The sequence below is a fragment of the Narcine bancroftii genome, chromosome 8, assembly GCF_036971445.1.
Source record: "Narcine bancroftii isolate sNarBan1 chromosome 8, sNarBan1.hap1, whole genome shotgun sequence".
In the NCBI taxonomy this organism is placed as follows: domain Eukaryota; kingdom Metazoa; phylum Chordata; class Chondrichthyes; order Torpediniformes; family Narcinidae; genus Narcine; species Narcine bancroftii.
The window spans coordinates 152,019,413-152,045,874 of NC_091476.1; the positions used below are offsets into that span (position 1 = coordinate 152,019,413).

The 26,462-nt window shown below is 48.8% G+C and overlaps 1 protein-coding gene across 1 annotated transcript in view; it reads right to left on the reverse strand.

Annotated features, from left to right (window-relative positions):
* LOC138742129 (transcription factor E2F2-like) overlaps positions 1 to 26,462 on the reverse strand; it is a 59,224-nt gene that overhangs the window by 12,676 nt on the left and 20,086 nt on the right. Inside the window, exons 3-6 of the mRNA XM_069896313.1 lie at positions 7,837 to 7,942; positions 4,733 to 4,952; positions 3,495 to 3,653; positions 1,601 to 1,715 (exon numbers count right to left, since the gene is read on the reverse strand). Coding sequence (XP_069752414.1) covers positions 1,601 to 1,715; positions 3,495 to 3,653; positions 4,733 to 4,952; positions 7,837 to 7,942 — 600 coding nt within the window. The remainder of the gene's footprint in view (positions 1 to 1,600; positions 1,716 to 3,494; positions 3,654 to 4,732; positions 4,953 to 7,836; positions 7,943 to 26,462) is intronic.

Sequence of the window (26,462 nt, forward strand, 5' to 3'; positions counted from 1 at the left end):
TCTCCTGGGTGCTCCAGATTCCTTCCACATCCCAAAGATGTGCAGATTAGTTTGTTATTTGGCCACGATGATCGTCTTTAATGTGCAGGGAATTGAAAGCTGGTAGAAGTTGATGGCAATGGGCATGGGCACCAGAAAGTGAGATAACAACCTTTCCCACCCCTCCCCCTCCCCACCCATTGAGAAGGAGAAGCTCGGGAGACTACTCTACAGGATGGTGAGCACATGAGCTCAGCGGCTGAGGGATCCACAGACCCACACAGGAGGGGGTCCCAAAAGGCTTTGGGCACTGAAGGCTTTCTGGACATGTCTGGGCACTCTCCAACCAGATGGTATCGACTCCTCCAGTTATGCTAGACCAGTCCCTGTTCTCCCTTTCTTCCTCATTGTTCTCTTCTTTACTCCAGCTCTCTACCCCCCTTCCCCCTCCCCCACCCCGTATTTTCTGTTGTGCCCTCCCTATTACTTCCTGCCTGTGGGCCTGTGCTCCTCTGCCCTGCAATTTTATGCTAAAGATCTTTTATTTTATTCAAGTGTGTGCCTACATCTTGCTCATACTTTGATGAATGACTCAGGCTCGAAACGTTGGTTATGTATCTTTTATCTTTGCCGTACAACGTATGCTGTTTGACCTGCTGAGTTTCTCTGGCATTGTGTAATTACTTCAATCAAGGCCTCTGCAGACTTTTGTACTTCACTCCATAGTTTTCCAGGAACCGTTCAACTCATGGAGTCCATTCTTCAGGCAACTGCAACCCAGCTCGGACCACTCCCCATCTTCTCCTGATAGAGCTCTTTCAGTTACCGTGACCCTGATTGTGAATGCTACTATCAAATCTGTCTTTGCTACAATCCAGATCCTGACCACAGGACATAAATTTAAAGATTCCTTGTATTACTGTGGCCAGTCATCTTTCTCTAGCTCGCCAACCAGTGGGGATAGTTCTTTTGTGGCAGAAACCCCTCATGATTATCACACCACTACAACCTCCTCCATCTCAAAGGGAATCATCCCCACTTCTCCATGCAAACAAGGTCACTCATACCTGGAACCATTTTTGCAAATCTCTTTGGAACCCTTCCAAAGCCTTTAACCCCTTCTGTAAAGAGCAGCACTCAGAACTATACACCATCCATTCTCAATAGGGGGTCTAAAGACACCCAAGGGGGCCATAGCACATTTAAGTGAAAGCTTTGTTCTCTTTTCAATTCCGTAACAAATATTTTTTTTAAAATTTTATGTTGTTGGTAGAAGTATGGAACTTGGCTGCTTCACAGGGAAGGGGCCCCATAAACTTTGAGCTGAGCCCTAGTGGGGGCCATAGTAAAAAAAAAGGGCCGAGAATGGCTGCGGTGATCCACAGTACAGTTGAGGCAGAGACAGCCTTTTCTACAATGACCCATCAGACTTCCTCGCTCTTGCACGCAATGCTTTTACTAACAGAATCGAGTGTATCGTATGCCCTTTTATGCACTTTCTCAATTTGTTCTGCTGTTTTCAGTGAACTTTACACACTATCCTGAGGTCTCTGTTCTTTAACCCACTGCTTTCCTCAGTTAGCCACAGCAGGACACATCGTGCAGAGACAGTATTCCATACCTCACGGACATCAGGAACCTCCAGTCTGGTCTCCGGTGGTGCTTTCACCGCAATCACCGTCTGGTCCTGGAAGCTGCCAATGGAGCGAATGTCTTGGTACGTGACGTAAGCCAGTGTGAGCAGTGGTTAAGGCAGAAAAGTAAACCGATTGAAGGCTGCAACAGCTGCACCACTGTCATCATTCCACCATCCTCCCACTTGGCACAGGAAGGGAGAGAGCAGATGCCTTCAGCATCACTGCCATTCCCTGAGTATCCCTGAATATCATGGCCGTCTCTAAATAACCAAAGGCATGAGCTAGACTCCCAGAGACTTGGGTGTACAGTTGTCCAGCAGAGAAACACACCTTTCAACAGGATAGCTGCAGATGCTGGAGTCAAGTGTAATACACAAAGGCACAGGAGAAACTCGAGTCACACAGTATCCACACGTGCGCACCTATGCGCGCACCTACATACACCCACATACATACACATATACATACATATATATACATACACACACATACATACATATATACATACATACATATATATACATACACATACATACATATATACATACACACATACATATATATACATACATATATACATACACACATACATATATATACATACATATATATTTACACACATACATATATATATATATTTACACACATACATACATATATATTTACACACATACATACATATATATTTACACACATACATACATATATATTTACACACATACATACATATTTACACACATACATACATATATATACACACATACATACATATATACACACATACATACATATATATATACACACATACATACATATATATATACACACATACATACATATATATATACACACATACATACATATATATATATACACATACATACATATATATATATACACATACATACATATATATATATACACACATACATAGATATATATATATACACACATACATACATATATATATATATATACACACATACATACATATATATATATATATATACACACATACATCCATATACATATATATATATATATATACACACACACACACATACATATATATACACATACAAACATTTTATATAAAAATGGTTACAGTATAGTCTCTTCGGAAGTATGCAGTGTTCGGTTTTTCTGTACCTCTGAGTATTATGTTTAGCCTCGGTAAGATTACCCTTTAGCCTTCTATCTTCCAGGGAATGAAAAGTGAGTCCATCTAACCTCTCCATATAACTAGGCCCATCAATATCCTGGTGAATCTTCTCTACACCCCTTCCAACTGATTGATATCCTTCCTATAGCTGGGTGACCAAAAATGCAGACTACTCCAAGCGTGGACTCACCAAAACCTTACATAGAATATTACAGCAGTACATGCCTTTGACCCTTGATGTTGTGCTGACTTGTACAGTATATCCCTACCTAAAAAAAACCGCAACCCTTCCTACCTCATAACCCTCTATTTTCCTTCATCCATGTGCCTGTCTAAGAGTCTCCTAAATGCCCCTAATATTTCATCCTCCACCACCACCCTGGCAATGCATTCCAAGCATTCCAACTCTTAATTGAAAAAAAAACTTACCTCTGATGTTTTCACTAAACTTCTCTCCTTTCAACCTTGAACAGCTATGTCACAAGGTCCTCTCTACCTCTCCCCATGTCCATCATCCTCTTCACCACCCTGACCTCTGATCTCAGGAACATCGGCCCCTTTGCCTGATGCTGGCTGTGGGGTAACCATGAGAGAAGTCATGGTACAGGGTGTGTGTGTGAAATGACAAGATAGTTGGTGTGGACTGGTGAGGAGAAGGAAATAAGAGGAGAAAGGAAGTGCGTCCTGACATCTCAAGCCCACAAGCTCAAGGATATTGCTGATTTTCCTCATCGTCTGTAAGCATTTTCAACTGTGTGCTGCAGCGCTGGATCAGGTCATCAAGGGACCGCTCCTTCCACACGAGATCAGTCAGGTCCTGCCTGAGGCATCGCTGCTTCTCCACGACTGACGTATCCTCAAACAAACTTCGGCCCCTGCCAATGCCAGAGGATGCAATATGTATCAGTGCACGGTCAATAAAGCTCTTGTCCTCTCCTCAGCCACCAACTTAGGAAGTCCCTGAACCCAAGCGCAAGATCCCCATGAAATGCACCATGCATAGTCAATAAAAATGGAGACATGGGTGGGGATAGTGGTGTGAGTCATTTCCAACCCTCCACGATGTGGTGGGAATTAGTTACGAGGAAGTGCAGATCAACCCCACAACACTATCAGGGTCAAAATAAAACACAATGCTCAAGAAACTCAGCAGGTTAAACAGTGTACCTTATGAAGCAAAGATTTTAAAAAATACACAACCGACATTTTGGGCTTGAGCCCTTCATCAAGGTGTGGAAAAATGTTGGCAGGCGTCTGAATTAAAAAGTTAAGGGGAGGAGCATGGTCACAACGATAGGAGGTAATAGGTGGAGAAGGGAGGAAACAGCAGCAAGGGGAGCTAGGTGAAATGAGAAAGGGGGTGGAGAGCTGAGGGAAAGAAGACAGGGGGAAGGGGTAAAGGAGACCAGGTTAGAAGACACCTGAGAAGCCGATGTTAATGCCATCTGGCTAGAGAGTACCCCGACAGAAAATCAGGTGCTGATCCTCCAATTTATAGGTGGTCTTGATGGGATAGTACAAGATTGATGAACAGACATGCAAGTATGGGAGTGGGGCGTGCAAAACTAAAATGGTTGGCCTCTGGGAGGTCCCTGTCACTGGTGCGGACAGAGCGAAAGTGCTCGGCGAAGCAAAAGGGACCTCCTCCCCTTGCTTTCCTCTGTGCCCTCCCTCCTATCCTGGGAAAATCCTTTTTATTAACTTACCTTTAAAATAGAGATCGGTCAATTCCAAGCCATGGAACAGTCCATTGGCCTTACAACTGGTTAAGCGTTACAAACCCATGTATTGAGGAATTAATAGCATGGATTTAAGTTAATTACAGGCAAGAGGTTAAGGAATGCTACCTCCTGCAACAAACCCACCCAGATTCTACTACCTGCCCCATAGGATGGGAACCCACTACCCCAAGCCCAATTGCAGTTGTTAAGAAAGCTTTATGGTCAGGACTCACATCCACTGGATATTATTTTTGGATTTCTTCCTAATAAGCTGGATTCCTTCTAAAACATTAGTGATGTCATAAATCCGTCTCTTCTGAACCTCGAGAACCTCCGCTGCTTTATTCAGATCCAGGACACCATCGCGAGACTCGCTGAGTAGGCGGACGAATTTCTTGGTCAAGAGACCAAGCGAAGTGTCGTATCTTGTCTTCTCTCCGGGGGACTTGGGGGCTGTGAAGGGGAAAGAAACAGTACATGGGCCCAAGCTCAAAAGAAGATTGAATAGCCGAATAAGTATCAATATAGTCTGCCTCACTAAAGGTCTGCAGAACCTAGTCTGCACTCAGCTTACTGTAATAGCATCCCTTGCCAGGGTGAACAATATACTCTATCAAAACCCATTCACAATCTTGAACATCTATTAGATTCCCCTCGCAGTGAAGGAGTTACTGAAATGGTATCCAGGAGTTTATACTTCATGATGGCACTCAGAAAAATTGAAATTCAAGTCACTAGTTGAAAGGCTGCAACAAGATGTTGGTGTCAGTAAAAGACTCTGTAAAATAAAGCACACCTTTCCAAAGTCCTTTAGGGCAGGGATCTCCCATCATTAAAAAATTTAAAAAAACATTTGGACAGACACATGGATAGGAAAAGCTCTTAGGATAGGAACCGAATGCGACTAGCCCTGAATACCAAATCGGTCAGGATGGACAGTTGGACCAAAGGGACCAACCTTTTGGTGAAGTTGGGAGCAAATATTCAGCCAGCGGAGGCCTTGGCTGTGCTTTGCTCGTAGCAGCTGTCTGAATAAAGTTGTTTTTGTATAAAATGGCGTCGCCCCAGGATAAAGAGCTGGTTGGAGTGACTCTCGTAAAGTGTCTCCTTATCCCTGCTGAGTGAGAGTCTTTATAGTATATCAGCAAGGCTGTAAACTTGGGTGAGAATGGGGGTGGGGGGAGGGGTGTGAATCATCTATAATGTTATTGTTCGTCTCTCGGGTGGCACTGTGGAGGGGGAGAAACCTACAGATGCAGCGAATGTTAAACATTTTCAAAGAATGTAACTGAAAATACAGTCATTTCTTTTAAGGTTTATATGTTCAAGCAAGTGAAGTTTGTTCAATGCAAATACAGTAGTCTATTTTCTTTTAAACTTTGTTCTTAATGCAGGTGTATTAGTCAGGCATTGTAAGAGTGAGTCTCAAGCAACCAGAAAACTCATTTATCTATCATTTAGCCATCCCCTTTGGTGCCAGGTTCCAGGGGCTTTACAGTAATCAGAATGACCCAGCTTCCCAATCGATCCACATTCTCAGATGGCATTTGTAAGCAGGCTCTCAATGCTCACGCAACAGCTCAGGGCCAGAGGCCATGATATACAAAGGCCTGAAGACCTACCTGCTCCACAGCTCATTCATTTGCACCCACAATCCTTTACAAAGCAGGGGGTAAAGGGGAACGGCTAAAAGAACCTTTACCCCACTCAATCTCCATCTAACTGCCCATTCCCCAGGAACACCATCTCCTTGCTTGTACCATTTGACAGGGTCCAGGCTCGATGGGCTTTTTAAACTGTGCCCACCTCTTCTGCTCCATCTCCAAGGGGAGCAATGGTGCAGACCTGAAGTGATTTCTACTCCTTACCATTCATGCGTGGCTGGCAAAGGTGGACTAAGCAAAGGTGCGACTGACGAGGTGCAGGGCCAGCCCTTTGCCAGTACCACAGCCAAGGGTGGTGACTCCAAGGGTTCACTGTGTCACATTTGGTCTCACCATCTATTCCATGCAGAAAGGGACCAATGATCCTGGTGATGCCTACCCTTTGAGGCAGAGTCCTTGGAATTCCCCCAAATTACCAAACAATTGACAAGACAGAATGATCTCTGACCCCCACAGCCAAGTTCACAATGATAGCTGCTGAAATGTTGTGGCCAATTATGCATCACTAGAACACCAAAGATGCCTTCAAAAATTGAACTACATTGACACTTGAGATAGAGTAGGGTTAGGATTAAGGATAGAGTAATGCCTAGGGCTATGGGGAAAGAGCAGGCGATTGGACGTGACTCAAATACTAAGAGCTAGCATAGACTTAATGACATGAATGGCATCTTTGACTCCTGTAACAATTCTACCATTTTAAAACTGTAGATTGAATGAACTTGACTGGGCTAGGGAGAATTTAAAATTAAATGACTGCTTTTAAATTTAGAGCCCATGCTGCCCAACTACACTCACGTGACCAATTAACCAACTAATCACCCCGTATGTTCTTAGGAATGTGGGTGGAAACCAAAGCACCCAGAGGAAACCCACGAAGACATGCAGAGAACTTACAGATAGATCCGAATTCAAACCTGGGTCGCTGGTGCTGTGAAAGCATTGCGTGAACTGTGTCGCCGTATCCTGGAGGATTATCCAACAGGTCAGACAGGAAGATGGTGAGGACAAAGGAATTTCCACATGCCTCCTCCTGGAGGTCATCTGACCATCCAAGCAAGTCCAAATCAATTCTCCCATGTCAATCAAGGTCAGACCTACCCACAGGTAAGGACACCTTACAATTGGTCCTCATCCTCACCCAAGGTCACATGGGCCTACCTGGGCTGGCTCCTGAGTAGGCTGTAGGATTAAAAACTCAGCACACTTTTCCCTCCCTTTATTTTCCTCTCTCCCCACCTCCCCCCACAACTTCCGAGGTCCACTCCAGGGTGCAGGCCCCGCAAAAAGTTGGAGGACTAACTGTCAGATGAGAGCCGGTGAAGGTGGGACTATTTGTGGCATACTCCTGGGAGAGACTAGTGTCTCATTCGTATGTTGTAGCTAGATTTGTATTTCTTTGGAAATTGGTGTGTTGTCATCATTAGTAATCAACTTGTATACAATGTACATGACTTGCGCGCACTGCTTTAGGAAGGAGAGAGGCTCCTGTTGCATGTTCCCATGTAAAAAAAGCATATGATTCGGTACTAACACAGGTCCAGGATTGTTCCTCTGAACTCTTGGAATTTGCACCCTCATCACAACCAACCTGTTGTTTGAAACTCTATACTTTTATTGGGAGGCGATTCTCTCCCCGTCCCTTTCAAGCCACACAATAACCCAGTCCTTACTTTTTGGGCTGGGAATTCTGGCTGGCATCTTGCCCTTTCCTTTAGGAGTTCGAAATTCTGGTAAGTGCTGGTGCCCACTCCCTTCCAGGTCCAATTTCCGTTTTGCCTGAAAAAAGAATATGAATTGTGCTATGATTTTTTTTTCAAGATTAAGAAGAAAAAAAATGTGCTGGTAAATGTATTCAAGGCTTTAAAATTCCAGGTTAAACCCAAAAGGAGGAACTTGCTTCTCCCCTTGCATGACAAATTCGCCCCACCCTCGTGCGTTCATTCTTGCTGAACGGTCAAATGGCTGGAATTACTCAGCTGAGGTAGCGAACACAATCCATGCCCAACCATCAGGTGCAACAACACACAAAGATCACAAGCTGGAGGTTCTGACCAGGGCTTGCTGCTGGTGCTATCAGTCAGACAACCAACAAGGTCAAGAATCAGACATCAAGCGGGTGAAGAGAAGGCGGGTGGTGCAGCGATTGGCTTGCAGCTCCAATGATCTGGTTCAAGTCAGTCGAGTTTATTGTAATCTGATTGCATAAATACAACCCTCGGTGCTAAACATGCAGACACTCAACCAGATATAACACACATACTGACAAACTATGGGAGTCTTAGATGGTTAGTGTGAGCAGTTCCTTTGATCGTTCAGCATTCTCACTGCCCGTGGGAAGAAGCTGTTCCTCAGCCTGGTGGTTCTGACTCTGATACTCCTGGATCTCTTTTCCGACGGGAGCAGAAGAACGGAGCTGTATGCGGAGTGCTCAACGATTTTGTGCACCATCTGCAACAATGATCCTGGTAGATAACATTGATTTTGGGGGGGGGGGGGGGGGGGAGTGGGGGAGAAGCCAGTGATTCTCACTGCCACACTTATGGACCTGTGGATTGATCTCTGATCCATTTCTCTGCAGCAACTGTGCTGCAGCTGTGATGCAGCTGGCCAGGGCACTCTCGATAGAGCTCCTGTAGAAGGTTGACATGATGGTGGCTGGTAGCCTTGCCCGCTTCAATCTTCTCAGGAAGTGCAGTTGCTGTTGCACTTTCCTGACAAGGAAGGAAGCCACAACCCCCCCCCCCCCAACAAAATTCTGACCTTAGGAACCACATTTACATATTCTCCCAAATGTTTTCCCCAGTGCTCTGCTTTCTTCTCAACCTGCATGTCTTTGCATTTTAAAATGTTACCTTCATTGTCATATTGGGAGGTAGAAGTTGCTGGGAATGAGCAAGGAATAAAATGGATTTAATGTAACTGGTACTTGGTGCAGATGACGAGATCAGAAATATACGAGACATGCCTTAACACAGGAGGCAGATTGTGAACTTGGCTAAATGGTGCATGAACAACAATCTCTCCCTCAAAATCACCAAGCCTAAGGAGCTGATTTTAGACTTTAGGAAAGAAAAAAAGAGGTGCATGATCCAGTAATCGTTGGGAGATCAAAGGTGGAGAGTGTGAGGGTCACTATTTCGGAGGATGTTTCCCAGACCCATCATATTGTCATTGTGAAGGAAGTAGACCTCTACTTCCTCAGGAGTTTGCAGAGTTTCTGCATTGGCATCAGAACCCTTGCAAAATTCTACGCGTGTGGTGGAAACTGTGCTGACTGGCTGCATCATGGCCTGGTATGGGGCACCAATACCTCCGAGCAAACAAATCCTGCAAAAGGTAGTGAACACTGCCTAGTATATCACCGGTGAAAAACTCTCCCGACCGAGAATATCTGTACAGAACGCTGGCCTCAGAAAGCAGTAGCAATTATCAGGGGTCCACACCACTCAGGACAGGCTCTGTATTTGCTGTTGCCATCAGAAAATATGTATAGGTGCCACTGTACCTGATAGAACAAGTCCTGTGAACAATTACTACCCCTCCATCATCAGACTCCAAAACAATAGACTTATTCAGATATTCATTTCAGGACACTTGTTTTGCTCATTATTTATATACATTATGTATATACATTCACACAGTTTATTTACATTATCTGAGTACAGCCATTAGAAATTTTGCCTGGCCCACAGTAAAGAATTTCAGTTCCATGTGATGTCAAGCATGCACTCTAACAATAAATCTGAACTTTGAACTTAATACACATGGGATGGGGCAGTTAACAGTGAAGAGACTAGGGCAATTCCAGCTTCAATGCAGAGCCTTTGCATTCTAGAAATTACTTTATGAGTTTCAGCCGGAGTCGGTGGATGACTCTTGACCTTGAGTCAGGAAGCCTTGGGTTCTCTGCAGAGACAAGAACACACATCGCCAGTGATAATCAGGCTGATACAACTCTAGTCCTTGGAGAGCAAGCGTGAAGAATTTCTGTTGCTCAGACATTCTGACTGCTCGCTGGCCATCTGAGGGTATGAACAGAGTTGTTTCACACAAGTGACCTCCACAAGATTTCATTCTCTGATATGGCTGCAGTAGCAGCCGACTTGTTCCAGTTAGGGAGTGGAGAGAGGCTCGAGTTAATGCCTGCTGTGCTGCGAGACAGTTGCTTTAAGAAGTATTTTCTGCTTTAGAATAGTGAGCCGCCTACAAGTTTTCTTGGGGGAGAAATGCCCTGGCAATAATTATATTCAAGGTCAAGTTTATTTGTTAGCCAATTCTACCAGCAAAACCCAAAAATAAAGCATCTTCCAGTCCACAGTGCAAAACATGCATAAAGACCCAGTACACAGGTAGACAAATGATGCACAGTATATATGTACATAAAAATAAATAGTAGAGTCACAGAGAGTGTTTTTTTTATTCCTAGAGCATTCAAAGGTATATCTCTACACTGGCTGACCACTCCAAACATCAGAGACCCCTGGTTGTACAGAGGAGTCTCCGTTCTTCAGCAAAGTGTCACAAGGTTGAAATTAGTTAACACAAATATATTTTTTCTTTGGCTTGGCTTCGCGGACGAAGATTTATGGAGGGGGTAAAAGTCCATGTCAGCTGCAGGCTCGTTTGTGGCTGACAAGTCCGATGCGGGACAGGCAGACGCGGTTGCAGGGGAAAATTGGTGGGTTGGGGTTGGGTGTTGGGTTTTTCCTCCTCTGCCTTTTGTCAGTGAGGTGGGCTCTGCGGTCTTCTTCAAAGGAGGTTGCTGCCCGCCGAACTGTGAGGCGCCAAGATGCACGGTTTGAGGCGAGACCAGCCCACTGGCGGTGGTCAATGGGGCAGGCACCAAGAGATTTCTTTAGGCAGTCTTTGTACCTTTTCTTTGGTGCACCTCTGTCACGGTGGCCAGTGGAGAGCTCGCCATATAACACGATCTTGGGAAGGCGATGGTCCTCCATTTTGGAGACGTGACACACAAATATATAGGCAGATTTAAAGAGGGGACTTTAGATGAGGCACTGAATGTACAAAGCACGTTGGGGGATGGGCATGGGTGGGGAGGGAGAGGGCTGCTCCCCAAGAGGAATTTAGGCCCCTTAGGAAGTAGGTTAACATTACAGAGCAGCCCCAGGCACCCAGAGGGCCTGGCTGCTGAAGTGAACATTGCTAGGAGGCCCAGAGTAGAGCGTCTCATAAACCACATCCTCGGGAATCCCTGTTGCACCTTCAGAAAGGTTCAAAACCACAAGAGTCATGAAAGGAAACCATTTACTTCAGTGCTTCATCAACAGCAGAGTTACCATGGAAAAAGCCTTTTGAGGAGAAACCTCAAGCCTCTTGGGCAGATTTCAAACACAGATGTGATTACCAGGACCAATCAAGGACCATTAACAACCAGCATCGAGTCCCAGTGTGATGCCCGCTGGCAATGGCTCCAGCTAACTACATGGCTTCACTCCCATTGAAGAGGGCATTGATTGTTTCGTCAGCATCGTTGCCAGAGTTGGAGGAGGAACAGGAACAACCCTTGGCAAGAGAAGGCAGAAGCAGAACCCCTTCGATTCAAATCACAGCAACAGCAAACTTTCCACTGCCACAGAATTGTTAACAATAAAACCTCCCAAGGAGTAGTTAGCATCTGACCAAGCCAAACAAAGCCTCGAGGACAAACAGCTTGTCTGTCACCTCACCCTGTTCGAGCTGGAATACCGTGGGTTTAGAGGATATGGGAGAACATTCCACAGCTTGGAACCCAGGCTCAACGACTACAGAGTAATTAATTCTCGGGGATTCAGACCTGGCAGAATTTCCACTGATTGCAAAACAAGACAACAGAGGTTATACCTGTAGCCAATAAGGATCAGTGAGCACAAGGTGACAGACGATCGAACCCAGAGAAGGTCAGGACACTGCAGCAGGTTTATTCCAGTTCCCCAGTTTGCACCTTTCAATCAAATTTTGGACCTGTGGATTAAGGTACTCTCCCCACGACAGGCGAGGTAGTCTCGACCCCAATATTTATATAGCCAGAGAGGTGAACCTCTGAAATTTGCTACCATGGGCAGCAAATGGGCCCAGTTGTTGGGTGTATTGAAGGCAGAGATTGATAGGTATTTAAATAGTCAGGGTATCCAAGTTTATAGGGAGAAGGCTGGGGAGTGGGGCTGAGTGGGAGAATGGATCAACTCACGATGGAATGGTGGAGCAGACTCGATGGGCCAATTGGCCCACTTTTGCTCCTATATCTTATGGAAAACAGAAGAGTTGAGATTTATAGAACTCTATGGCACATTTATTCTGGATGATTTTTTTTCTTTCATCTACCCAGAAACCCTGTCATCTTCCCCGGCAGCTTTTACTCTATTCGCCTTCAACCCCTCTCCCCCCCACCCCTCCTGCTGCCACTTCCCATTCCCATGATCCTCACCCTCCATCAACACTATCATCCCTCTGCCTTCCTGACCCACCCCACCCTCTCTAAAACACAGGGCGCAGTTAGTAGAGCCGGAGTTCAATCCAGACCGTGGGTGCTGACTGCATGAAGTTTGTACTTTCACCTTTGGATGGATGCTCTGGATTGCACACCCATCTCAAACATAAAGTGTGGATTGGTAATATAATTCGCCACTGCAAATTGCTCCTAGTGTGTAAATTGACAGTGGAATCTGAAAGCCAAAGAGAATATTGAGATGATAAAACTAGTGAAAATGGTCAGTTTAGATTTGTTGAGCCAAAGGGCCTGTTTCTACTTTGCATTGCTATGACTACACAGGACTCCTTGCTTCTTTTGCAATTCTTCCTTGCTGCCATAGGGTTGTGATGGAGTGCCAGGGTGGCAAAAGGGTGCACTCCTCAAACACGCCTCACCCCAGATCAGCCCACAGCTCATATACATCCTTGGTGTGTAGGGTTTCTGAAGCCTCACTATCCAACTTCCCAGCTATACAATAACCCCCTTTCTTCTACATTCCCATGAATTATGCTGGCATTGAACAGAGTTGTCACAGCTAGACAATGAGCTTTCAGAGACACTGAACAGCTCGAGAACATTAATAGCCAGGCATATTTTAAAAGGACAGGATCTGCAATAACTGAAATAGTTTGGTTGAACACAATGGCCTAAGAATCCCCACTTCGAACCACTGTTCCCCATCAGAAGGCAGCAACCACCTGCAACAAAGATGGGGGAAATGGCTGGGGCTTTTTAAGGATCCAATGACTTCATGGTTGGATAGCTAGCAGCCTGTATGGACAAGCTACTCCTTTATAAAATCAATCAAGTTCTTCTAGGATTCTGTGCAAAACACAAATGTGCTGGAGAAACTGAGCAGGTCATGCAGGAACTTCCTGTGGACGATATCTACAAAGAGCCGTGCTTAAAAAGACCTGAGTATCATTGAGTGCCCTTACCTTCCAGCCCGATGTATCTTTGAGACTACCTTCAAGGAGGAGGCACAAAAACATTAAAAACCTGGACTCCCAGGTTGGGAACCAGCTTCTTCCCAATGCCGGCGAGATTGAACAATCCTAGAAACATGCAAATTGATTTTATATACACTACATATTCAGGTTGCTTGTGTGTAGAGTATACTGTGTCTGTGCGCACTGTGATCCAGAGAAACACGGTTTCATCAGGTTGTACATGATGACAATAAATTTGAACTTGTGTGACCTGCTGAGTTTCTCCAGCACTTTTGTGTTGCACTTGACACCAGCATTTGCAGACCGATTTAACTCTTAAAGGCTTCTTCCAGCACTTCAAAACTGGAGGGAGACCCATGCAACCTCTCGGCGGGGTCCACGGTTATATTAATGGCTCTGTGATCCAGACACCTGGATGATGAGCCAGTGACAAGTTCACATCATGCTTGGTCACAACTGAGATTGTGTTCCAGCCCAGAGAAAACAGGGCTCAGTTGGCAGCTTCACACTTCAATCTGAATGATTTGGGTTCAAACCCACTCCAGGGATTTGTTAAATCAAGTCTGATGCTTGATGCAGTCATGAAGAAATGCTGACTGATTAGAGAGAAATTAAATCAAGGCTCTGTCTTCTCACTCAGGTAATCCAAAAGCGTTTTATGGCATCATTTCAAAGGCTGGACAAATTTCCCTGGTGCACCACAGCATTCAACAGGTTGATTAGCATCTTGTTGCTAGTGGGAGACTGCCATACACAATAACCATACTTCAAATGTTTTTTTTTGCTTAAAGTTAGTGAAGTAGGTGTGTAATGTTCAGCTACAGATCTGATGGGCCAAAGTGTAAAGGTTAAACCTTATGTTTATGATTTGTGGTTGTTTTTTGACTTTCCCTTTAAGAAAAATGGTTATTTTGTAGAAGTTACCATAATTACTATGTTGTAATATTTGAGCATAAGAGGAGCTCATTTTTATTCTTGGTATAACCATGAAAGAGATGAATACTTGAGAAGCTTTTCTTTGAATTCATCATTATTGATAATTTATTATCATTTTAATTCATTTATATTTATTTGAAGTTGAATAACCATATAACCATTTACGGTGCGGAAACAGGCCATGTCGGCCTTTTGAGTCCGCATCAGTTCACTAGAACAACTCCACTAGCTCAAACCACCCACTCACCGCCAATAACCCATATGCTTTGTTTTACTCAACATTATGAAGTGTGAAGCTATGAAAATGTTTATTCATTTTTAATCAATGAAAAATTAAAGCTATTTACACCCGCAATTACAAAGTTTGATTTATTTGGATAAATAAGATGTAATTCGGAATATCAAGGCTTGCGTTTCTTGGAAGATGACACATCTTCAGATTGGGAAATATTAGAAACTGGGAAGTGTCATCTACAAAAAGTGCCTTGCTTCTGCACTGTATTACTGAGGCCCAGACACACGGAGAGAAGTGTGAAGGAGGTGACACAAAGGCAGATTTAGTTTGGAACAAACCACGCAGGAAGACAAACCAGTTGAACAAATGCTTAAAATAGAATCCATGAAGAATATCTTTCTTGCATAAGCATTTTATAAGAATCCCATCATTCTGCAAAAAATTTATTCATATTTTAGAACATGGAGCACAAAACAATTCCTCGTGGGACAGATCCCAGGATGCCAAATTACAGTCCCTTCTGCTTGCACTCACACTCTCCATTCCCTGCCAATTCACGGGTTTATCTGGAAGCCTTTTCAACTCTGTGCCTTTAAGAGTGAATGCCAAACCCAAACAACAATCACATGAAGTATGACTGGCATCGAGTCAATCTTTGCCTGTACTTCCCTCTGTACTTCCCTCTGCCTAGATAACTTCGAGTTCATGCAAGAAGCTCCCATCCCATCCAGGACAAATCTCAAAGGTCACCAAAATCATCTCCCAAAGTCATCACTGTCCCCAGCACTGGTGGCTGTGTATCAGCCATTTACAAAATGCCCCCACGGCTACTCTGACAACACTCCACAAGCCTGCGATCTCAACACCAAGTTGAAGGGCAATATTTGTATGGGAACATCACTTCCTGTAGATTCCCCTCACCCTGAGGGAGAAAGAATCACGAGTAAAACATGAAACTCTGCAGACACCGTGGTTGAAGTAAAAACAATGCTGGGAAAAATCAGCAGGTCAAACAGTGTACTTTATACAGCAAAGATAAAGGTACAAAACCAATGTTTCATACTTGAGTCCTTCATCAAGGTATGGAAAAAAGGTCAGCAGGTGTCTGAACAAAAAGATAAGAGGTGGAGAGAAGCGCATGGTCCCAAAGGCAGGAAGTAATATGTGGAGAAGGGAGGGAGAGCACAGCAGGGAGGAGGGATGGCTGGGTGAATAGCGAGAAGGGGGTGGAGAGCTGAGGAAAAGAAAACAGGGGGAAGGGAAGGGAGAAAGGAGAGCACGTTAGTAGAAACCAGAGAATTCGATGTTAATGCCTTGAGGCTGAAGAGAACTCAGACGGAAAATCAGGTGTTGTTCCTTCAATTTATAGGTCTTGGAGGGATAGTACACGAGGCCATGGACAGGAATGTGTACGAGATTGGGACGCAGAAATGAAGTGGGTGGCCTCTAGTAGGTCCAGGTCACTGATGTGGAGAGAGCAAAGGTGCTCAGCGAAGCGAACTCCCAGTCTGCCATCAGTTTCTCCGTTCTAGAGAAGGCCACAAAGTGAGCGCTGGATACACAAGTAAAACGTGGCTTCATTTGAAAGGCCTGCTTGGGGCCCTAGGCTGTGGTGAGGGAGGAGGCATGGGCACAAGTATGGCACCTCCTGCAGCTACAGGGAAAGGTGCCGGCTTAGGGGGGGCGGTGGTAGTATAGGTGGGGAGGGATGAGTGCACAAGGGAGTGATGGAAGGAGCAGTTCCTACAGAAGGCAAAGAGGGAAGGAAGAAGGTAGTGGGATCCTGTTATAAGTGCTGGAAATTCCAAAGGATGATGTATTAGATGGGAAGGCTGGTAGGATGGTAAATAAGGACAAGGGGAATCTTGTTTGTTGCATCTGGGGGCAGAGAGGGCCAGGGCTGATGAGCGCAAAATGGAGGAGATGCAAGTGAGAGCAGGTGATGGAGGGGAAACCACACTTGTGAAAGAAGGCAGACATTTCAGATGATCTGGACTGGAAGACCTCACCTTGGGAACAGATGCAGCAGAGATGGAGGAATTGCAAGAAGCGAATAGAATCCTTGGAGGGGGCAGGTTGAGGAACTGTAGTCGGTAGTTGGGGGAGTTGGTGAATTTGTAAAATATGTCAGAGGAAACCTAGTCTCCGAAGAGATAGAATCACTAATCCTTCATTGTTGCTTGGGCGAAATCCTGAAACTCCTCACCCAACAGCAATGTGGGAGTTCCTTCACGAGAAGTTTTCAAACAGTTCAAGAATGTGACCCATCTCAGCAACTTTTTCCACATTCAAAATGTTTCAGTGAGATTCCCCCTTATTTTCCCAAACTCCAACATATTTTACTGCATTAGGAACTACGCAATACTTTCCTGCAACAGTTCTGAGCCTCAGCTTGCAACCAGCGACAGCAGGTGTCGCGCAAGCAAGAGTTCGACCGTTGGACTTTAAACAGTGAGGAACTCTGCTTCGCCTTTGGGCTTGAACCGATGCCAATGCTGCCACGTCACAGGGCTCCACCTGTGTGCGCTGATGGTGTGTGACAGCTGTGTGCCTCACACTGCAGACCAGAGTGGCTGAGGCTGATCAATGAGTTCCTACAAAGGCAGATGGAAAACTTTCCTGAGGCAGCAGAAAATTAGCTCGAGATGGTTTGCAAAATTTTCCAGGGGAAAAAAAATTACATTCGTCAGTCCCGGCTTCTCTTTCCCTGTCCAACGCCAAATTTTCCTGCACTCTCCCGATGCTGCTCCACCCCACTTCGCCTGGCCTCTGACCCATCTCTCCCTCCGGCTATCCTTTTCCCCTCCCATCCCTTGCTCTCTTGCTCCTTCCCCCACCCCATCACCCGCCCTTCTCTCCCACACTTTCTTCCCAGATTTTGCACAAACACACACCAGTGGGGGAGCGGGGGGCTAATCGCCAACTCACACAAGACCAAACCTTCATTCCAGCAAGCAAAGGCTGAAGTAGGCACAAACCGCAGTGAGGAGATCCCCAGACACCCACAACAGCAATTAAGAGAGCCTTCACTCTAGTAACTTGCAGTACACACACATTTAAACAGTGCCTGAAATCAATTCTACACGATAAATCATTACCATATTTTCAACAAGAGCATTTTTAGTTTTTAAAATATTGAAAACAGACCTGAGACTCTAGAACAGTGCCACATACCCAAGTGGGAGAGGGGACACATTTTGTGCAGGGATGCATTGGAATTTACCCATAAAGGAAACTCCCAAGACTAACAGAAGCTCCACTGCCAAACAGGAGACTGTTACTAAAGTCTAAAGGCAGCCAACAAGGCAGGAGAGGTTTCTGTGAACTCTAAGTCTAAGAGAAATCTACAAGTGGCCAGATAATCTTCATTTCACCCTCACTCCCCATAAAGAGCAGCATCTATTATTGATCCTCTATCTCATCTACATCTTGATGAGAAATGCAGGGTAGGCTGCATTCCTAAAGTTTGTAAAGATTAGAACATTCAACTGCAGGGAGCATCATCTTTGACCTCTTCCATCCCCTCCCACAAGTGCCATCCTTATTTGATTACCTTATAGTAAAGAGAGGGAGATCGGGGCGGTCTAGCAGAAACCAGAGAAGTGCGATTGAAGAGTGCCCAGATGGTACTCGAGGTCCTTGTGGGGAGCCAAACTGGGAGGCCTGGGCACTCTCCAGCCAGATGACTTCCCTCTCATCCTCCTGGTCTGGGAATCACCAGAAAACAACTGCAGAATCCCCAGCAATAGCCCTGCCCAGAATTAGTCGAACTTATTCATAAGATCCAGATACAGTAAAATCCCTGGTATCCAGCACCTCTGGGGATTGGAAGATGCTGGATATGTGTATTTTCCGTTTGCTTGAAGATTGCATGTTGCCTGATTGCCCAAGTATCAGCAAGTGTGACGACTTTAAACATTTTTTTTCACCTATTTATTTTCCTCGATTCTTTCTGCTGGTCGCTTGAATTCAGAATGGGGTTTTATTGCATTCCTTGATCCTATCACATTAATTCAATGCTCTTGTCTATAGAAGTTGAAGCTTTGAGGGGTGGCAGCCAGGATAGATCCAAAGAAAATTCTTCCATTGCTCCTTGATTTGCTGAAACCCTCACATTTGTCACCTCAAGTCTTCACTGCAACTACCTCCCCTCATTTTGTCCTCCATAAATTAGAAGTTATTGAAACTTCCATTTTATAATTGTCCTCAGAATCCATTGTGGGCTATACCTGTTGCTCGACATAACAGGCAGTTTAAAGTCACCAATTCACCTGTCAACCAACCTGGAATGTGCAAGGAGATCTGACCAACCAGGGAAAATATCCACAGTAAAAGGGTGAACATGCAAACTCCACACAGACAGCAGAGATCAAGATTGAATCGTGAAGCAGCAGCTCTACCTGTTGCACGACTATGCTGTGCCATTGCCACTCAGTTGTTCTCTGATGGAGAACTGGCTTGAACCCAAGAACTCAACTTGGAATAAAATCAAAGACACAATGCTGGAGAAACTCAGCAGGTTGAACAGCATTACCTTAGATTAGCAAAGATACATAACCAACACTTTGGGTGTGAGCCCTTAATCAAGGTGTCAGAAAAACATAGGCAGGTGTCTGAATAAAACTGAGGGGTGGGGCAAGGTGGGAGCATAGGCCCACAGGCAATGGGTAGATAAGGGGGGGAGGAAATTTAGCTCTGTGAATGGAGAGGGAAGGGGGTGGAGAACTGGAGGGGTAGGAAATAAAGGGAGAATGGGGAGTGGCCCAACAGAAAATGGAGAAGTTGATGCCATCTGGTTGGAGAGTCCCCAGGCCTGCCAGTTTGGCCTCCCACAAGGACCTTGAGTACTGTCTGGCAGCTCTTCAACCAGTCTTCCCTGGTTTCTGCTAGACCACCGCAATCTCCCTCTTTACTATCTCTGTCTCCTTTCCTCCAGTTCTCCACCCTTCCCTCTCCATGCACAGAGGCATCCCTCCTCCCCCTGCTTGCTGGTATCCCCTCTCCCTTATACACCCTCATCTCCTGCCTGTGAGACCCCGTGCCTCGTCTCCCACCATTTTGTTTGGGCACCTGCCTACATTTTACTCGTACTTTGATGAAGGGCTCAAGCCCGAAATGTTGGTTATATATCTATCTTTGCTATACAAAGTACACTGTTGGATTGTATTTTTACTTCAACCACTGTGTCTGGAGACTTGTGTGTTTTACTCAACTTATTAAGCATGGCACTCTCACTGAATTGGATTCATATAGCAACTCCTCCAAGATGCGCCAGAGACCCAAGTCCGACCCAGTCCTCAGCCAGCTATGTTGAGCTTATATGTTCTCTCTACAACTATGTGGGTTTAGCCTGGTAGGTTAATCACCCACTATTGATTCCTCAGAGTTGGTGAGAATGCAAGGAGACTAATAAAAAATTGGATTAATGTCCGATTAGTATACATGGGTGGTGGGTGAACAATACTGACGGTAGGCCGAAGGACCTGCTTCTATCCTCTCTATGACCCCAATACTGAAAAAGGCAACGTCACAAACTAAGCAGACACTAGGACTCATTGAAAGCCGCTTCTTTTCCTGAGCTCTACCCACCTTCTACAGCTGGTGACTAATTCCCACCTGAAGCATTCTAAAAGTAAAACTGCACCAGAACAAAGCTCAAGCAATGAACTGGTAGAGAAAGGAAGTTGGGAATCTCTTGTTTACATTTTCAATTAAAAGTAAACAATTGCTTACACTCTGACAGCAGAGATTTATGACATAGAAAAATCATTTATGGAAAATGAACAGAGCATCAAAGAGGAAGCATCACACACCTCCTTTACCCAAAGAGGCCAACCAGAATGCACATCTGAGCCAGAAAGAACCCCAATGACAATTCAGCTCTGGAAGGCTGTACAGCAAAGACAGAAGCAGTCCCAGCTGTAGCACTCACACAGAATTCCACCAGAGCCCAAAATAAAATGACCTGGAGTTGCTGAAATACAAAACTTTAAGAGAAAAGACTACCCCCCCACCCCCCAACAAAACAACAAATAATTCTATTAGAGCCAAGCAAGGGCAAGTGCTTGCAAAGAAATAACCAGTGCCACGTAGCAGCTCTGTGGGCAGAGCCAGGCCCACAGGCCACAGGCACTGGAGCCAAATGCTGTAGCTTCAGGGCTACCACGATAGAATGATCAGCATGGGCTTAGTGTTCCTAACAACCCCCCCCCCCTTCCCTGTGCCTGGGGGCCCCCCCCTCCCTGTGCCTGGGGCCCCCCCCTCCCTGTGCCTGGGGGCCCCCCCCCCTCCCTGTGCCTGGGGGCCCCCCCCCCTCCCTGTGCCTGGGGGGCCCCCCCCTCCCTGTGCCTGGGGGCCCCCCTCCCTGTGCCTGGGGGCCCCCCCTCCCTGTGCCTGGGGGCCCCCCCTCCCTGTGCCTGGGGCCCCCCCTCCCTGTGCCTGGGGGGCCCCCCCTCCCTGTGCCTGGGGGCCCCCCCTCCCTGGGCCTGGGGCCCCCCCTTCCCTGTGCCTGGGGGCCCCCCCTCCCTGTGCCTGGGGGCCCCCCCTCCCTGTGCCTGGGGGCCCCCCCTCCCTGTGCCTGGGGGCCCCCCCCCTCCCTGTGCCTGGGGGCCCCCCCTCCCTGTGCCTGGGGGCCCCCCCTCCGTGTGCCTGGGGGCCCCCCCTCCCTGTGCCTGGGGGCCCCCCCCTCCCTGTGCCTGGGGCCCCCCTCCTGTGCCTGGGGGCCCCCCCCTCCCTGTGCCTGGGGGCCCCCCTCCCTGTGCCTGGGGCCCCCCCTCCCTGTGCCTGGGGGGCCCCCCCTCCCTGTGCCTGGGGGCCCCCCCTCCCTGTGCCTGGGGGCCCCCCCTCCCTGTGCCTGGGGGCCCCCCCTCCTGTGCCTGGGGGCCCCCCCTCCCTGTGCCTGGGGGCCCCCCCTCCTGTGCCTGGGGCCCCCCCTCCCTGTGCCTGGGGGCCCCCCCTCCCTGTGCCTGGGGGCCCCCCCTCCCTGTGCCTGGGGGCCCCCCTCCCTGTGCCTGGGGGCCCCCCCTCCCTGTGCCTGGGGGCCCCCCCTCCCCTGTGCCTGGGGGCCCCCCCTCCTGTGCCGGGGGCCCCCCTCCCTGTGCCTGGGGGCCCCCCCTCCCTGTGCCTGGGGGCCCCCCCTCCCTGTGCCTGGGGGCCCCCCCCTCCCTGTGCCTGGGGGGCCCCCCCTCCCTGTGCCTGGGGCCCCCCCTCCCTGTGCCTGGGGGCCCCCCATCCTGTGCCTGGGGGCCCCCCCCTCCCTGTGCCTGGGGGCCCCCCCTCCCTGTGCCTGGGGGCCCCCCCTCCCTGTGCCTGGGGCCCCCCCTCCCTGTGCCTGGGGGCCCCCCCCTCCCTGTGCCTGGGGGCCCCCCCTCCCTGTGCTGGGGGCCCCCCCTCCCTGTGCCTGGGGGCCCCCCCCTCCCTGTGCCTGGGGGCCCCCCCTCCCTGTGCCTGGGGGCCCCCCCTCCCTGTGCCTGGGGGCCCCCCCTCCCTGTGCCTGGGGGCCCCCCTCCCTGTGCCTGGGGGCCCCCCCCTCCCTGTGCCTGGGGGCCCCCCCTCCCTGTGCCTGGGGGGCCCCCCCTCCCTGTGCCTGGGGGCCCCCCCTCCCTGTGCCTGGGGGCCCCCCCTCCCTGTGCCTGGGGGGCCCCCCCCTCCCTGTGCCTGGGGGCCCCCCCTCCCTGTGCCTGGGGGCCCCCCCTCCCTGTGCCTGGGGGCCCCCCCCTCCCTGTGCCTGGGGGCCCCCCCTCCCTGTGCCTGGGGGCCCCCCCTCCCTGTGCCTGGGGGCCCCCCCCCTCCCTGTGCCTGGGGGGCCCCCCCTCCCTGTGCCTGGGGGCCCCCCCTCCCTGTGCCTGGGGGCCCCCCCTCCCTGTGCCTGGGGGCCCCCCCCTCCCTGTGCCTGGGGGCCCCCCCTCCCTGTGCCTGGGGGCCCCCCCTCCCTGTGCCTGGGGGCCCCCCCTCCCTGTGCCTGGGGCCCCCCCTCCCTGTGCCTGGGGCCCCCCCTCCCTGTGCCTGGGGGCCCCCCCTCCCTGTGCCTGGGGCCCCCCCTCCCTGTGCCTGGGGGCCCCCCCTCCCTGTGCCTGGGGGCCCCCCCCTCCCTGTGCCTGGGGGCCCCCCCCTCCCTGTGCCTGGGGGCCCCCCCCTCCCTGTTGCCTGGGGGCCCCCCCTCCCTGTGCCTGGGGGCCCCCCCCTCCCTGTGCCTGGGGGCCCCCCCTCCCTGTGCCTGGGGGCCCCCCCTCCCTGTGCCTGGGGGCCCCCCCTCCCTGTGCCTGGGGGCCCCCCCTCCCTGTGCCTGGGGGCCCCCCCTCCCTGTGCCTGGGGGCCCCCCCTCCCTGTGCCTGGGGGCCCCCTCCCTGTGCCTGGGGGGCCCCCCCCTCCCCTGTGCCTGGGGGCCCCCCCTCCCTGTGCCTGGGGGCCCCCCCTCCCTGTGCCTGGGGGCCCCCCCTCCCTGTGCCTGGGGGCCCCCCCTCCCTGTGCCTGGGGGCCCCCCCTCCCTGTGCCTGGGGGCCCCCCCTCCCTGTGCCTGGGGGCCCCCCCTCCCTGTGCCTGGGGGCCCCCCCTCCCTGTGCCTGGGGGAGCCCCCCCTCCCCTGTGCCTGGGGGCCCCCCCTCCCTGTGCCTGGGGGCCCCCCTCTCCCTGTGGCCTGGGGCTTGTGGGGGCCCCTCTGGGGGCCCCGCTCCTGTGCCTGGGGGCCCCCTCTCCCTGGTGCCTGGGGGCCCCCTCTCCCTGTGCCTGGGGGCCCCCTCTCCCTGTGCCTGGGGGCCCCCTCTCCCTGTGCCTGGGGGCCCCTCCCCTGGCCTGGGCCTCGCTCCCTGACCAGCCCCTCCCTCGCTCCCTGACTGGCCCCCACCCTCCTTAGAGCCAGTGGCAGTGGGGGTTTAGACTATTCCTGCTGATCCACTGCAGAATGATAGTCGTAGGCTTTATAATCCTGATCTGCTCGACAGAGATTGAGGACGAGGGAGTGGAGCAACAAGACTGGGGCCCCAAGTTCCGGCGCTGGTAGCGGCGGCCACACCAATGATGGTTATTCTGCGGTACTCTGGCATAATATGTTCACTAAACAGTCCTGAGTTGCGGGTTGACAGCGTCATCGTCGGTCCATCCCTAGAAAGCCGTTTGCAGTGGCTGGACTTTATGGAGCGTACTTCTACACCTCTGACATAAGCCTACAGAAAGATCAGAGTCAGCGCCTTGAAGCCACTCACGGATCATTTACGAAGGTAAAGTTTGCGACATGAGGGCGGAGAATCTCCACCTTTTAGTTTGATTTTTTTTTCTCTATAAAAGGAGAGTTAGAGACATACTCTCTCCCCCTCTCTGAAAACTATGGTCAGAGTAGCCTCATGCATCATTTGCCCCCCATGGATGGCAAATTCCAGGGAATTTGGACTGCAATGTGAAAGGCCCGAGAGGTCCTAGCTTCCAGGAATTTCACCCGGGTCCAAGTAGGGTCACCGCTCACCCGCTGTATGAAAAGGCCGAGAGGCAGACAGACAGACCCAAATCGCATGAATACATTCAAACATGGGGAAAAAATAAACTCTCAAGGGGAAAAAGGAAATGTTGAAAGAGCAAGATAATTAAGAATAAACTTCTGTGAAACAAAAACACCAACATAGAGCTACGAGGCAAAAATAAAAGGCAGTTTTAAGTCCATTTTTAGAAAAAAAGTAGCTGTTGAACCCAGTGTCCCCACAATCGGGTGCATTCACAGGGCTGGAAACAGTATGGTAAAATAAATAGGAGAACTCATCTAGTAGCAGTGAACTGGATCACCCTAACACGTCACTCCAAATACATATAGCGGGATTATGTAAAATGTAAACTGAGCCAAGTTCTAACTAAGCAATCAACAGCCACAATCTCTCCAAGCCAGTACGTATTACAAAGACCTTGTTCAAAAACGTTAGGCTCCATTGTATTTGGAAGACCATTAGGTTAAAACACAGATGGTTCCTGGCTAGCAATCTGTTACCCAACCCCTCAAATGCCAGTTTTAACCCTTTGCATTCTCTTCATTGGGAGAGGCAGTGCCTATACTGGTGGAGGTAATTGTTGTATGGGTGGGGAGGGCAAGTCCTGTTGGGCATTCACCATCAAGAGCAGGAATCCATGACATTGCCCAATGGTGCCAGTTATTGCCAGCTGATCTGGCATGGCCCAGTGCTCGCAGCCATAGCACTTCTGGTCACAGACCAACTTCCATTCCTCTGGAACCCCAAGAAGACAGCTTATAAAGTCCTTGTATTTCTTCAGCACCTTCCACACCCCTTTCAAGGCATCCAAAGTATATTTCAACCAGTCAAAGCTCTTTTATAGCAAGAGCCCATTGCTCGTTCACTCCGCCTGAACTTCCATGCATACATTTAAAGAACAGCCAATAAAACACACATGGTCAGAAACCAAAAGCAGAGTGGGTTAATAGAGGATAAGAAGGGCTTCAAAAAAGCCTTGGATAGAGAAGTGACAGCAATACTTCTTTATTATGGTCGTTGGCCAGGATTCTCAAGAACTTCCCCAACTAGTACCAAGCACACACACACACAAAAATTAGAAGCCAGGCCTTTCGGCCCATCTAGTCTGTTCTAACATTCAACAGGTCATAGCCGACCTGCTGCCTTAGAATCATGCTCTCACTTTTAACCCTAATACGCCTTTTGTGGCTGGATATCATCTCCTTCTGAAACACATTAAGCCATTTGCCCTCCACAGCCTTCAGAGGCATAAAATTCTGCTTGTACACCACTTTGCAAGTGAAGAAATTAAGACTCCCCAATTGTAGAGACACGATTTAAAGCCAGTGCAATGCTCCTTCAATTCCAAATGGAGTGCAGGCCTAGATTTCAAGCAAGGCCCTTACAATGAAGATTAAATCCATTGGAGAGCTGAGGAGGCCACCATCCAATGGGCACAGAGGATATGGGAGTGGGCAAGTACCTCGGTGGGAACATGCGATAAAATAGTACCAGAAGACAGGGAAAGAAAAGTGAAAGCAAATGAGAAGAGATTTTTTTTTTTTTTAAAAACAGCAAAATGAGAATGAACCAAGTAATTATAAAGGCAGGCAGGACAAGGAGTCTATATTGTAGACTGGCTAAGTTCCAGCAATCCCAAAAACAGACCTTGCTCCACAGGCTTCAAAATCCCTGGGCCAGTAATGCACCAGGCCCCAATGACAGACCCTGGTGTTTAGAAACAGCTGTCACTTATTCCAGCAAATGCAAGCTGCTGTGTGCTCCTGGCTGCTTTCCCTGTGAAGGAGGAGCTTTCATTTCTTCTGTCAGCGATCTTGCATGCACAGAGTGGAGTGAGGAAAATGTCAGCTGTCCAATAGCAGCTGCCAACAGCAAACCAAAGGGCACTCACTCAGATTGGAGGAGGCACTTCAGAGAAGAGAAGGGGGCGGGGGGGGGAAACAGAGTTTGGAAGTGGAGGTAGTAAACTCACCGACGTCAGCGGGCTTGAGATCAGGTTTGAGATCTCTCTCCAGATATCTAAGCAGACATTCTTGACCAACATCTCAGAGCAAGACTGCACAAAAGTCCAATTCAGCCTGAGAAGTGTTGCATTGTTAGAGGTACCATGTTCAGGATGAATCTCCACGGTGCACAAACTAACGGCTTCATTCTATTTCCAAGGAAAGTGTTCTTTTCCCCTCAGAATTCTGGTGAACCCTTCCTCCCAAATGAACAACACTAAGACACAGCCATT